Source organism: Ursus maritimus, unplaced genomic scaffold (assembly GCF_017311325.1).
Source record: "Ursus maritimus isolate PB19 unplaced genomic scaffold, ASM1731132v1 scaffold_8, whole genome shotgun sequence".
In the NCBI taxonomy this organism is placed as follows: Eukaryota; Metazoa; Chordata; class Mammalia; order Carnivora; family Ursidae; genus Ursus; species Ursus maritimus.
The window spans coordinates 76993095-77007180 of record NW_024426996.1 but is presented as its reverse complement, the minus strand read 5'-3'; the positions used below and the strand labels follow the sequence as shown (position 1 = coordinate 77007180).

The 14086-nt window shown below is 44.3% G+C and overlaps 1 protein-coding gene across 1 annotated transcript in view; it reads left to right on the top strand.

The window, feature by feature from the left end:
• EVC2 (EvC ciliary complex subunit 2) overlaps window positions 1–14086 on the top strand; it is a 117997-nt gene that overhangs the window by 28444 nt on the left and 75467 nt on the right. The window contains 2 exon segments of the mRNA XM_040624923.1: window positions 8188–8322; window positions 11924–12063. Coding sequence (XP_040480857.1) covers window positions 8188–8322; window positions 11924–12063 — 275 coding nt within the window.

The following is a 14086-nucleotide window of genomic DNA, read 5'->3' as shown; positions in this document are numbered from 1 at the left end:
GGCTAGAAATCGGAAATTAAGGTGTTGGCAGAGCTGTGCTCCCTTTGGTGACTTTAGAGAAGAGGACTTGCCTCTTCCTAGCTTCTGGTGGCTCCTGGAAATCCTTCCTTGGTTGTACGTACATCACTCCAGTCACTGCCTCCATGGTCACATGGCCCTCTCTGTGTGACTCTGTCTCCACATTTCCCTGTCCTTATAAAGAACATTCATTAGATTTAGGACCCACCTTAATCCAATATGAACTCAACTTAATTACGTTTGCAAAGACCTTATTTCCAAATATGGCCACTTAGGTACTGGGGCTTAAGACTTCATATCTTTTTGGAAGACACAATTAAACCTATTCCATGCACCTGGCCTAGGGTCTTGCATGTTGTTGGTGATCAGATGCCACTAATTCCCTGTCTCTCCCCATTCTTCTTGCTAAAGCTGGAAAAAAAGAAAAAAAAAAAGCATTTACCTTCTGTGGAAGAGGAATCTTGAAAACAAATTGCTAATCAATATCCCCTTTGTTCGCTTTAGACACAGAGGTTTTGTTTCCTTTCCATCAATATTTTAATGTAACCTCTGTGCAATGCTATTCATATTTATACAGTGTATTGATTTTTTTTTTCTTATCCAGTAGGTATACATATCAGGGCGCAGAGGGCTATTTCCAGCACAAATGGAGAATTTGCATGTCATTTTGGTTTTAATTAAAATGTAATATTTAGAATCAGGAGGATATTCAAATATGGAAACAGAACTGGTTCCCTGACCATATTTGATAACAGCATCTTTGGACTGAGGTTGATTGATCAATAGCCAAAAAAGTCATATGTGACATTGTTCTTTGATTCAGTTTCCAATAAATGTCTGGACCAAAGCTCCAGCCAAAGCTAACCTGACTGGGACTGTCTTGAAGGTCAGGTTGACCTTGTTGGTCTGTGAGAAAAACTGAACCTTGACTGCAGCCACAGGAACGAGGACTACTTTTATTGCCTTCTAGCCCCTAGTAACACATTTAATGTTCTTATAATCTACAGCCATTCCTAATTAAACTGGTCACAGACTGGCTTCTCCAGAAGCAGATGCTGAGACAAAGTTTGGGGTATAGTATGTTTACCAGCATTCAGAAAACAGTTAATATATCTGGCTTGAGATGGCCCTCCTTAGAAAGGCCTGCTTGCAAGGTTAGCCCTTGCCCAATGTCTGGGAAATTGGATTTCAGAATAGTTGCCACCATTCCCCCAACTGATAAGAGTGGCTCACTGTGCTGAAGCTAGTATAAATACAAATAAATGTATATAAATATATTATAAACAATATATTTTATTCTTAATGCCTGCTTTCATTCTGGTAGTCTGGAACTTTGGAACATGCTAGGGAGAGGGTGCCTGGATAAAAGCCCTGGGCACTGAGTCTCTCATGAGCTTTGCTGTGTTGTTACACCTGTTGCTGGAGGAACTAAACAAGTCCTGTGTGACGGCCCTGAGAGAGGACTCTGGATTTCTTCAGGATTTCACCCCATGTGCCTTCTCCCTGTGCTGATTTTGCTTTGTATCTTCTCCCTGTAATAGATCATAGCCGTGAGAATGACTATAGGGTGGGTCTTGTGAGTCCTCCTCGTGAACCATCAAACTTGGGGTGGTTGTGGGGTTCCCCCCAGCACAAGCAGTGATCACCTGTGCAGGGAAGAAGGTGGAAGTGGGATTGGGCAAAAGAGGACTGCGAAGTTGTGATCTGTGTCACTGTGATCTGTGACAAAGCCTCACCTGGCAGTGAACTCTGGAGCAAGCGTTGCCTGTCTGAGGGTCCCTTGTCAGGCTAAATGGCTGGCCATTATGCCTCTGCCATGCTCTGTTACCAGACGTGGGCTGCCTCCAGGAAGGGCATGAGCTCACGAGGTGACTCTCTGCAGCTGATCTAGACCGTGAAGCTGGAGGCTCTCTACTGACCACACTGCCCACAGCTGGGCACCAAGTTTTTCCTCGAAGGGGGGTCTGAGTGCTGCATTGCCTTGTCTACCTTTAAAAGCTATTTATTATTCTTTTTGTTGTCTCCTGGTTATACAAGTAATACATGCTCTTGTAGAGATCTTAGAAAACACAGAAACAAAGAAAAAACTCATCAAGCAATCACTCAGCAGAATTACAGAGGATATTCCTCATAGGTTATATATATGTACATGTGTGCATATATATTATTTTTGTTCTGATGAAATTGGGATTTTCCTGTGTATATGGTTTTTAAAAATTAATTAATTTAAAAAAATTAATCTTTTATTATGTTCAACAATTCATTAGTTGTATATAACACCCAGTGCTCATCACAACACATGCCCTCCTTAATACCCATTTTGTACCTTCTTTAAAAATGTTACATTAGGGGGCGCCTGGGTGGCACAGCAGTTAAGCGTCTGCCGTCGGCTCAGGGCGTGATCCTGGCGTTATGGGATCGAGCCCCACATCAGGCTCCTCTGCTATGAGCCTGCTTCTTCCTCTCCTACTCCCCCTGCTTGTGTTCCCTCTCTCGCTGGCTGTCTCTATGTCTGTCGAATAAATAAAAATAAAATCTTAAAAAAAAATGTTACATTAGGATGTAAACATTTAAAAATAGTATTAGAATTTCAACATACAAAAGTCGGTTACATTTCTACACACTAACAATGAACAATCCAAAAAGGAAATTAAGAAAACAATTTCATTTACAATAGCATCAAAGAGAATAAAATGATTAGGAATAAACTTAATCAAGAGGTGAAAGACTTGTACAATGAAAACTACAAAACCCTGCTGGGGGAAGTTAAAGGAGACACAAATAAATGGAAAGTCCTCTTGTGCACATGGATTGGAAGACTTCATAATGCTGTGATCTACAGATTCAGTGGAATCTCTGTCAAAATCTCAAAGGCATTTTTTACAGAAATAGAAAAACCCATCCTAAAATTCATAAGGCATTTCAGAGGAATCTGAATAATCAAAAAAAATCTTGAAAAAGTACAAAGCTAGAGGTCCCATACTTCATGATTTCAAAACTTATTACAAAGCTACAATAGTCAAAACAGTGTGGTACTGGCATAAAGACAGACACATAAACCAGTGGAACAGAATCAAGAACCTAAGAAAACACTTGCATGGATAGTCAAATGATTTTCGACCAAAGTGGAAAGAGTAATGGGAGAAGGAAAGGCATTTCAACAGATGATGTTTGGGAGACTGGATATACACACGCAAAAGAATGGAGTTGGACCCTTGCCTTGCAGTATATACAAAAATTAACTGCAAGTGGATCACAGACTTAAGAATAAGACCCCTTAGAAGAAAACGTAGGGGAGAACTTCATAACATCAGATTTAGTGACGATTTTTTTTATATGACACCAAAAGCACAAATGACAAAAGAAAAAAATAGGATTGAATTACATCAAAGTTAAACACTTACGTGCATCAAAGGATACAATCAACAGAGTGTAAAGCAGCCCATGGAATGGGAGAAAATAACATTCATACCATTTTAAAAACTCTTGTGTCTTAGTCAGTTTTTGGGCTGTTACAGCATATTGCTATAGGCTGAGTGGCTTAAACAACAGACATTTATATTCTCAGTTCTTTAGGCTGGGCAGTGCAAGATCAGAGTGTTGGCAGATATTGTGTCTAATGAGATCCACTTACTGGTTTGTAGATTTCCTCTTCTCATTGTGTCCTTCCATGGCAGAGAGCAGAAAGGGCTCTGGCCTCTTCATTTCCTTATAAAGGGACTAATCCTATTCATGAAGCCTCCACCCTCATAACCTAATTATCTCCCAACGGCCTCAGCCTCTAATACCATCATATTGGGGGTTAGGATTTCAACAGATGAATTTTGGGGGGCACGAATATTCAGTCCATAATGTCCTACAATTCAATGATAATTAAAAAGCAACATGTTTGAAAAATGGGCAAAGGACTTGAACAGACATTTCTCCAAAGAAGATATACACATGTGTGGTACTCACATGAAGACACTAATCATTAGGGAAATGCAAATCAAAGCCATGATCATACCACCGCATACATATTAGGATGGTTACTATTGGAAAAAAAAAAGATAAAACAATTTGGCTGTTCCCCAAAAATTAAAGATAGAGTTACATAATCCTGTAATTGCACTTCTGGGTATATACCCAGAAAAATTGAAAGAGATATCTGTATACTGATGTTTGCAGCAGCATTATTCACAATAGCCAAAAAGTGGAAGCAACCCAAGTGTCCAACAGTGAATGAATGGATAAACAATATATACATACACACACATAGAATTTTATTCAAACTTAAAAAGGAAGGAAATTCTGCCACATCCTACAACATGGATGAACCATGAAGATTTTATACTAAGTGAAGCAAGCCAGTCAAAAAAGACAAATACTGTATCGTTACACTTATGCGGTGTTCTTAGAGGGTCAAATTCATAGAAACAGAAAGTAAGATGATGTGTGCCAGGAGCTGGGGGAGGATTAAAGGGGAAATGTTTCAATGGGAACAGAGTTTCAGTTTTGTAAGATGAAAAGTTTCGGGGATAGATAGTAGGGGTGATTTCAGAACAATGTCATTGTGCTTACTACTACTGGAATGCACACTGAAAAATGGTTACGACGATAAATTTTACGTTTTGTGTATTTTACTATAATTAAAAATATTCAAAAATTTTAATGGTTAAATATTTAGAACTCCAAAGGAAAAGGGGAAAACTTAAAATTCCTAGAAAGCAAAAACAGACCCTTCTAAGTCATCAGACACATTTATGCCAGAAGACAGTGGGATGATACATCCAGTGTTCTGAAGAAAAATGGTTTGGGACCTGAGTTATAGATTCAGCCAAATTATCAATCCAGTGAGGGCAAAGTAACAACATTTTAAGACATATGAAACAAAAAATCTTTTCTAAACAGATCTGAGAATACTCCATGGAGTTTGGGGCGGGGGGGAAGAAGCATCCAAGGAAAAGAAAGAAATGGGATCCAAGAAACAGTTTTGCTTTAATGAATAATGTGTGACAATACAGAAAGCTGTGAAGAGAGGGCTCCAAATGACGGCAGTGCAGCAGGCCTGGAAAGTAACCAGTCCTGATTAGATCAGAGTGTCAGAGCGTTCTGGGAATGGAGACTTTAAGAAAAAAGAATCCATTCCCTGTAACAGATAATACCATTAAGTAAATGGTATATAACCAGAAGAAAAAAGAAAGACAGTGAGAAACTCCAGGACAAACAAAAAGTACACAAAAAGGAGTGTCACTCCAAACTGAAGCTAATAACTAAAAATCTGGCATGATTTTGAATAATTGATAAAGTGTAAGAAAAGGGACTGAATTAGAAATATACTGCTTTGGAGAGCAGATATATAGTAACATAGGATTACACTTTGTACTTTTCCAGCGAACAACATTTACCTAATCATCATCATCATAATGTCTTTTAAAATTTTTAGTTTTAGTTTCTGGAATGAAACTGTAAACAATCACAAAGAATTGTGGTTATAGAACAAAGTATATATGTTATAAACCTAATAAATTATGGAAGAAAGAAGTGGGAAAGGCAAGTTGGAGGCAAGTGTGGGACGCTAGTTTCATTATCTTCTTTAGTAAGAAGATGAGATGACAAGAAATAGTCTCTAAATTAAGTGCTATAAAAGTTGAAGTTTAATTTTTTAATTTAAAGTTACAAAGGTGGCTAATTGAAAAACTAAAAATAATTACAATTAGAAGGAAGTACGGAAAGGAATATTTATAGGCTACAAACCCTGTAAATCTGTAAGGTAAAAATTCCTGACCTAAAGTCACATCTGTCAAAACAGGAATTCAGTTAATAATATGTAATTTGATGACTCAAGAAGTAAAGATACATGCATAATTTTTAGAGTATTTAAGTTAACTAACCATTCTGGTTAACTAAATCATAAAAACTAAAACCAGTACTGGTTTCAGACTTTCACCCCTGGGAAGCTGGATTAGAGTGGATAGGGGAAGGTAACACAGGGGAATTTGCTTTTCTTTTTTAACACGTGACTTCTGTTAAGAACTCTTTTCCCTAGTATACGTACATTACTGTGCTTTTTAAAAGTAATAAAGTGGTTACATAATTGCTCATTATATGGATTGAATAATTTATAGAAACTTAAAATATAATCACTCTTTGTTTTGGGGACATTTAGGATCCATACACGTTTGTGTTACTTTATATGATGCTTTGCAAAACAGCCTTATACATGAACAAATCTTTGTGCGTATTTCTAGACCAAACCAACCTGTATATAAGGCTTTATGCATGTTTTTAAGTTATTTCCCGAGGAGAGAATTCTAGGCATGAAATCGCTGGGTTAAAGGGCTGACCGTGACAAAGCCTCTTGTTACGGACACACATATTTTGTCCCTCTTGTTTTTGAGTGTGAACATTTTGATGAAAACGTTCCAAAGGATGAAAGTGTTATCAAAATGTGAGGCTCTCAGTCCAGGTCTGTTTTTGAGGCCACCTTCTGATAAAATGGCTCATTAATGCCCACCATACAGCTTCTCCATTACTGTATAAAGGAGTTGCCTTTGTTTACGCAGCCCACAAGGGAAGACGCGGCAATAATCACTGGTGTTTAGTGAGCAAGTATTAAAGCCAGACACTCTTTTAACGACCTCATTCAACTTCATTCATATTCTTGTTTAATCCTCAGTACAACCCTTGGAGGTGGCCCACTGTCTCAATTTATAAGGGAAGGAGCAGAGGCCAAGAGAGATGAACTCATCTGACCAATACTATGTGACCAATAACGCAGAGATGGTGCCACACCCAGGTGGTCTGAGTCCTGAGCCCAAGCTTCACCCACTCTGCTGTTTACAGGTCCCCCTTACCTGTGAATAGGAGGTGGACCTGGGTCAGACCCAGTCAGTGCCCACATAAAGAGTATCATCACACAAATGGAGAAAGAATCCCAACTTACAGCCCTGTACACAGTAAATACTCAGTAAATAATTGCTGATTGATCCATGAGCCAAGCTTTGTACTAATTCTATATTACTACTTTATTTAATTTTTATCCCCATTTTACAGATGAGAGAAGTGAGGTTGCTGGAAGTCAAGTCCCTCATCCAGGGTATCACAACTGTTCTGACAGAGGCGGCATTTCAATCCAGATCTGTCGGGTTAAAAATCCAGAGCTCTTTCTTTTGTTCAGAATGTCTTTGGGAGAACTCAAGGAGTTAAGCCTTGTGAAACCCTTAGCCTAGCGGTTCTCAAAATGTGTTCCTCGGACAAATAGCACAGAAAAGCCACTTCTGAGGCCCTGCCCCCAGGTCTAGTGAATCAGGAGCCCAGGGTGGGTCTTGGGGAGGCACGTTTCCACAAGTCTTGCTGGTGCTGATGCATGCTTAAGCGTGACAGCAGTCTCAGTCCCGCGCCTGGCCCATCCCGAGGGCTTGTCAGGTTCAGCCGCTGCTGTGGTCTCGAACCTAAGGAAGTGGTGGCGGGAGGGGCTGAAGGTGGAGCGTCTAGGACTTAGCAGCTTCTCACAGTTGTTTGCTGCCAGCTGCTCCTGGCCTGTCACGGATGCATATTTGTCTCAGGCTCTCGCTGGCTGGAGCCCAGAGGACGCCTCTGAGGAGAGAGAGGGCCGGGCACGTTAAGCCAGGCTGTCGGTTTGCTTGGCAGCCGGCTGCCTCCCTGCCCTGCGCATCCTCTAGCGTGGTCCTGAAGGCCAGAGTGGGCTGCGGGTTGCCGCTCTAATGCTCTTGGGAAGGGGGAGCAGACGGCGTGGGGGGAAGGGAAGGGCACTACAAATTCTGCCCTTGACTCAGAGCAGCTCACGGGTCCCTAGTGCTGCCTTAGGTTTGTTACACATGGATCCAGGCATGTCACGTTCTGGGGTGCCTGCAGTATGCCAGGCTTGGGGTGGGTGGTCCTACTATGTGCAAGCCGCCATGCTGGGCTCCTGGCAGCGTTTGTCCTGCTCAGTGCTTCAGCTGTGCCGTGTGGAAGCCACGCCGTGAGGGAACAGGCTCGGAGAAGTGCAGCGCTGGGCTCAGGCCGAGATGGTCTCAGCCAGTGGGGACAGAGCTGGGGCCAGAGCCAGGCCAGTCTCGCTGACTCCGTGCTGCTTCTGCTGTAACTCTTCCTTGTGACCTGACTGAGAGATGTGAAGTGTGACCATGGACAAGTCCCTCTCTCTCTCTCTCTCTCATCCCCTAGGTTGTCCCAAACCATGGCCTTCATGCGGCAGGATTCTTCATAGCCTCCGTCGTCTCCTTCGTGCTGACCTGGGTCACGCTTTTCTTCCTGGCTCGATATCAGTGTTTGAAGGGAGGCCTGCCCACCAGACATCAGGTGGGTCTCCATGTTCATTGTGTTCCTGGAGGGTAGTTGGGTTGGCAGTAGCCGCGAGGCCGATGTTTATCCTCCAGTTCAATGGGTCTCAGCCCTGGATCGATGTCCCAGTCCCTGGGGAAATGACAGATACTCGTGTCCAGGCTCACCTGCAGAGACTCTGACTGGACGGTCCCAGGATGTGGCCCTGTCATTAGTCGTTTTTAAAGCTCCCTGGATGTTTCCAGCAAGTGGCCAGGGTTGAAGGGCCCCTGCGGTCTGACTGGATAACCCACCCCCATCTGTGTGGCCAGCTCTTTGTTCACGCCACACTAATTCAGGTCCTGGTCCACACTCCCTGCTGAAAGGTCTTTGGAGACTCACTTCATCCTCAGGGGGAGACTGGATCCTTTGGCCTGGCTTAGGAATCCCCCGTGGCTGGCTTCTACCCACCTCTGCTGCCACTGTCCACTTCCCCCCTCAGACCCAGTCAACCCAGTGACTCAGCGTTCCCTGGGGGGTGAGCACACCACACTCACACCAGGGGCTTTTCTAACCTCTCTGCCCTTCAGTGAGCATAGTTCTGGCTGGGGTGGGAGCCCTGTTTCCAGGTTCCTGGCCTAGCTTCTGTAGACCCCACCAAGCACACCTCCTAATCTGTTGGACTTGTCTGTGAATGTCTTAATCTCTATTCCTGTCTTGCTCTGGGTTCCCACAGAAGCACACCCCGGGACCAGAGTCCAAATGCAAGTAGTTTATATGGGGAGTGATCCCAGGAAGTATTGGTGTGGGGTCAGGAGGTGAGGCAGGAAGGGAAGGCAGCTGGTCAGGTTATCCCTGTGGGTTTCTGGAGCTTCACCCTGCCCAGGACCTCTGGGGACAGTAGGGAAATAGCCTCAGAGTCATCCCACCTGAAGAGGGAAAGAGCTGGAGTATATATCATACCCCATTGGTCATTGGTCGAGGACATGGGGGTAAAGGGGCTGTTAGAAGGTGGGGGAAGAAGGACTGTCCTCCCCATTGAGAAGGCCCTTGGAGACCAGAGAACGAAACAGGCCTCTCCATACCATTTATAGACTTTTATTCAGGATAACTTACTGACAGGGGATCAGGTCAGGGGTCATCCAGGCGCTGTGCGGCCATTCTCACAAAATCCAGACCTTAGTCTATGGATTTTATAGAGTGAGGGGTTGTGCAGAGGGCATTGTAGTGAGATCATCCACTCGTACCTCCAAGGGTTCGCGTGCCCGTGATTGACAGCTACCCTTTCATTAGATCTTGTGGCACCATCCGTGCATCGGGAGGGGGAGAGACTATGTTATCTTTAACAAATTTTCAAAGGGCCTAAACAAGCCTCCCCCTTCCAGCGTTGGTGGGCATTTCTAAGCTATGTATCTTAATCTCCAAGGGGCCTGGAACACGTAACCACAAGAGAGGACATGAATGAGATGGAGGGCCACAGAGGGATTCAATATTGTCAGCATTCCCACAGGGGCCTGGACAAAGGGTGATGTTATTTCCCTGGTATGGGCTCTGAAGGCCAGCAAAAGCCTTTAGGGAAAGAAGTGTAGGTATCAACTGATGGATTTTGGGCTAGTAGACACTGAAGCAGCAAGGGCGAGGGGACATGGGTAGAAAACAGATGGTATCTGCCACCATCCCTGCTGCTTGGTACGGAGCCTGGTGCTTGGAAGGCCCTGAATAATCCATTCGGGCGGCAGTTCATAGAGTGAGATGAGCTTTGCGGAGCTGCCCCCAGAAGGCACTGCGGGGAGTAAGCATCCATGGCAGGTTGGTCCCTCCAGGGCCGGGAGGGCTGGAGCTGCTGAGACTCGGTGTCATCCAGGGGCCCAGCACCTTGAACGGAACATCTGCCATCTCTCCCCTTCACTTTCTATTGAGGAAACTGAGGCCCATGAAGTTAAACACTTGCTCCAGGCGGCCAAGGGTAGGCGGGATCTGGCTTCTGGGGGCCGTGTCTGGAGGCTGCAGGTCCTGTCCCCATTGTTCACTTGGTGTCTGCTTCCCAGAGGGGAGGATGGTCATTTCAAAGTGAGATCGGCCCACAGTGTCCGTGGCAGGCAAAAGGGAGGAGGAGGTAAAGGGCCCCTCTAATCAGACCTTGGGCTTCTCTCCCAAAGCCATTATCCATCACAGAAGAACAAACCGTCCCTGCTACTTTGATGAGGGAGCAGGAATCATTCCTGGAGATGAAAGGCTGATCGTTACACCTGCAGAGAGGAAAGAAAAGTGTTGATTTAAGGTCTGAAGACCCTTGAAGTTCACAGAATGAACTCTTTTCCCATTTTTCTTTATTTTTGCCAGCCTGAGGCAACCAGTGAGACAGTGTGCTATAAAACACGAGACAGCCTTCTTCTCCCCTTCTAGCACCTCACTCCTCCTACCCTAGGAGTTAGACCGATTTGGGACCAGATACCAACCCTGACTCTTCATGAGCTGTGTGAGTGCAGATAACGTTATTTTACCCCTCTGAGCTGCGGTTTCTTACGTGTAATGTGGAGCAACAGCACTTACTTTGTTGTGACAGTTGTGTGATAATGACACATACAAGACACAGGGACAGGAATTCTTAAATATTAGCTATAGTGATCACCCATTTTGCAGAATCAACAATAGGGACAAAAGAGACATCTATCCAATCATTGGGTTGGGCTTAATTATCTCCCATGTCACTTCCATTTGACAATTCTATATTCTGAGTAACAACCAGCCAGATGCATGAAGTTGAAGTCTATCTGCCAAATGGAATTTCTCTCTGCATGATGATTATGGTGATGGTGCTGGTGATGGTGGTGATGATGGTGATGATGATGATGATGGTGATGGTGGTGATGATAATGATGGTGGTGATGGTGGTGATGATGATGATGGTGATGATGATGATGGTGGTGGTGATGATGATGATGGTGATGATGGTGATGGTGGTGATGATGGTGATGATGATGATGGTGGTGATGGTGATGATGGTGATAATGATGTTGGTGATGATGATGGTGATGGTGGTGATAGTGATGATGGTGATGGTGGTGATGGTGATGTGATGGTGGTGGTGATGATGGTGATGCTGATGGTGCTGATGATGGTGATGCTGATGGTGCTGATGGTGATGGTGGTGATAATGATGTTGGTGATGATGATGGTGATGGTGGTGATAGTGATGATGATGGTGATGGTGATGATGGTGGTGATGGTGGTGATGATGATGGTGGTGGTGGTGATGGTGGTGATGATGATGATGATGGTGAAGGTGGTGATGGTGGTGATGATGATGGTGATGGCAGTGATGATGATGGTAATGGTGGTGATAGTGATGATGGTGAAATATTTTTATAGGTCTTTACAGGTTGCAAAGGCCTTTCCATCCATTGTTTTGTCTACATGCACAATAACCCTGTGCAGGGCTACTACAAATATGATCCTACTCATTGATGAGAAAATGGAGGTCCAGGGAAATGCAGTGTCTTGTCTGAGTTTACTCTGCTCACAAGTGGCGGGGCCAGCAAAGTTCTCTGACTGCAGATCCCTGCCTTCCCTCATAACTTTCTCAGCATATGACATTCACAAGAAGGCCCACGCAGTTGTTCCTGAAATTTCCCTGCAGGTTCAGCATCATGAGAGCAAGCTGGAGCACTCCCAGTTCACCTCAGCCGTTGGTGTCGATGAGGACCTCGCTCTCAATGACCAAATGATTGACATTCTGTCTTCAGAGGACCCCGGGAGCATGCTTCAAGCTTTAGAAGAGTAAGAATTCTCAATCACACTATACTTGCTTGGATGTGATGAATGCTTTAACTGCACTGGCCTGAGTGCAAACACTGAGTACATTTCATTCATTCATTCAATCGTTCATTCATACTTGCTTGGATGTGATGAATGCTTTAATACACTGGCCTGAGTGCAAACACCGAGTATATTTCTTTCATTCATTCATTCAGTCAGTCAGTCATTCATTTGTTATTCAGTCGTCATCATGGAACTACTGTTATGCTTAGTATTTGGGAAAGGGGTGAATAAGACATAGTTCATGCTATGAACTAATGGGGAAGACAGACACATAAACAGAAGTGACCATAACAATTTGATGAACCCCATGCTAAAAGGAAAATCAAGATTAGCTGAGCCAAGAAGAGGGAGTAATTACCTCCTAGAGGGTCATGGAAATGCTTCCCGGAGGAGATGATATTTTAACTAGTTCTTGAAGCCTGGATATGAGCTTTCCAAGTGGATTAAGAGAAGAAAGACTTCAGGCAGAGGGAAGAAAGAGCAGATGAAAGGATAGGAAATAAGGAAGATGCATTTGGTGAAGCAAAGTAGCTCGGTATGACTGATGTATGGATGGGGGTATTGAGTACAAAGAAATAAAGGAAGAGGCAGCTGAGAGAGAGGCCAGGCCAGGCAGTGTGTTTGCTGAACTGAATTCCATTCTTTTTATTTATATAACAAATACTTATAACATACCACCCGCGTACAGCAGAACCTAGAGCCGGACGCAGTTCTGAACATTTCATGAATACAAACTCGTAATCCTCTTAGCCACCCTACAGAGCAGGTATTGCTGTTCTTACCATCTCGTGGATGGCGACTTGAGAGCAGCTGCGGAGCTTGCCCCGGGGTTCACACTAGTAAGTGAGAGAGCCAGGCTCAAGCCCAGGCAGTCTGGCTGTGGGGAACACGCTCCCAGTCAGGTTGCTGCTGCACTGCTCACGGCTGCTCCTGGCCAGCGCAGGGATCCCAGGCCACGAGCCAACTCACTCGGTAAGGCTCATGAGCTTGGCCTTTCCCCCTGTCCTTTTGGCAAATATTTACAGTGGGCTTCTTTGTGTGTTTCCTTTCTCAGCGTCCAGTTGTCTTCTAAAATTCTGTCTTCTCTTTTACTTCTTCAAACATATGATGCCTAATTATCTTAAAGTCTCTGAAACTTGATTATCTTTACCATGTCCTGTGCCTTTCATCTGTCCTTGCTCTTAGTTTGTGATCCTGTTTCCTGTCTCGTCCTGTGCCTGGGTCGTTTTGATTGTGTGCCTGACAGTGTATGTGAACGTTTAGGATGACAGTCGAGGACTAGGATGAAATTATCCACTTCTGGACAGCTAGGGGCGTAACCGTGGATTACCTCCACACAGAGACTGAGATCACTCAGAGCAGGGCTTCAGGTCCTTAAAGGGCTGTCTGTTTCTGGCTTATCTCTTCTCTTAAGGCATTTGTACCAACCAAAAGCTCTGGGACTTCATCAGGATGACCTCTCCTTGGAGTCCCTGGACTTGAGTTTCTGTCTCCCCAGTTCTACAGATCTTTTGAGAACTCTGCAGAGTTTATCAGCCCTTGGGCTGCTTCTTCTGGCATGTAGCAGGTGCCTTTCAGAATGGGGCGACCCCAGATGTAGGGGTATCTACCCCTCTGTATTTCTTTGTTCTGCTAGGTCTTGACCTCGTCTTTTATTACTCCTTGTTAGTTCTTGGATGGTCTCAACCTGATTTTGCTTTTGCCCAGCTTTTCTAACTAGCTTTTGATGGGATAGTTTGTCCAAATTACCTGGATCACTCTTAATAAGAACAGAACCCATCTTTGTGTAAGCTGTATTCTCGGTGATGAACAGGCATAGTGCCTGCCATGGGCGTAGCCTATGTGACAGATGGACAGTGAAACAGGCAAGGCCCCAGATAGCGCAGAGCAGTGGCGACACCCAGTGGTCCCTGGAGTTAGATCGGGGTTTAAGTCTGGGCTGTGCCACCACGTGCCCTGGGTCAAGTTACTTAAGTGAAGG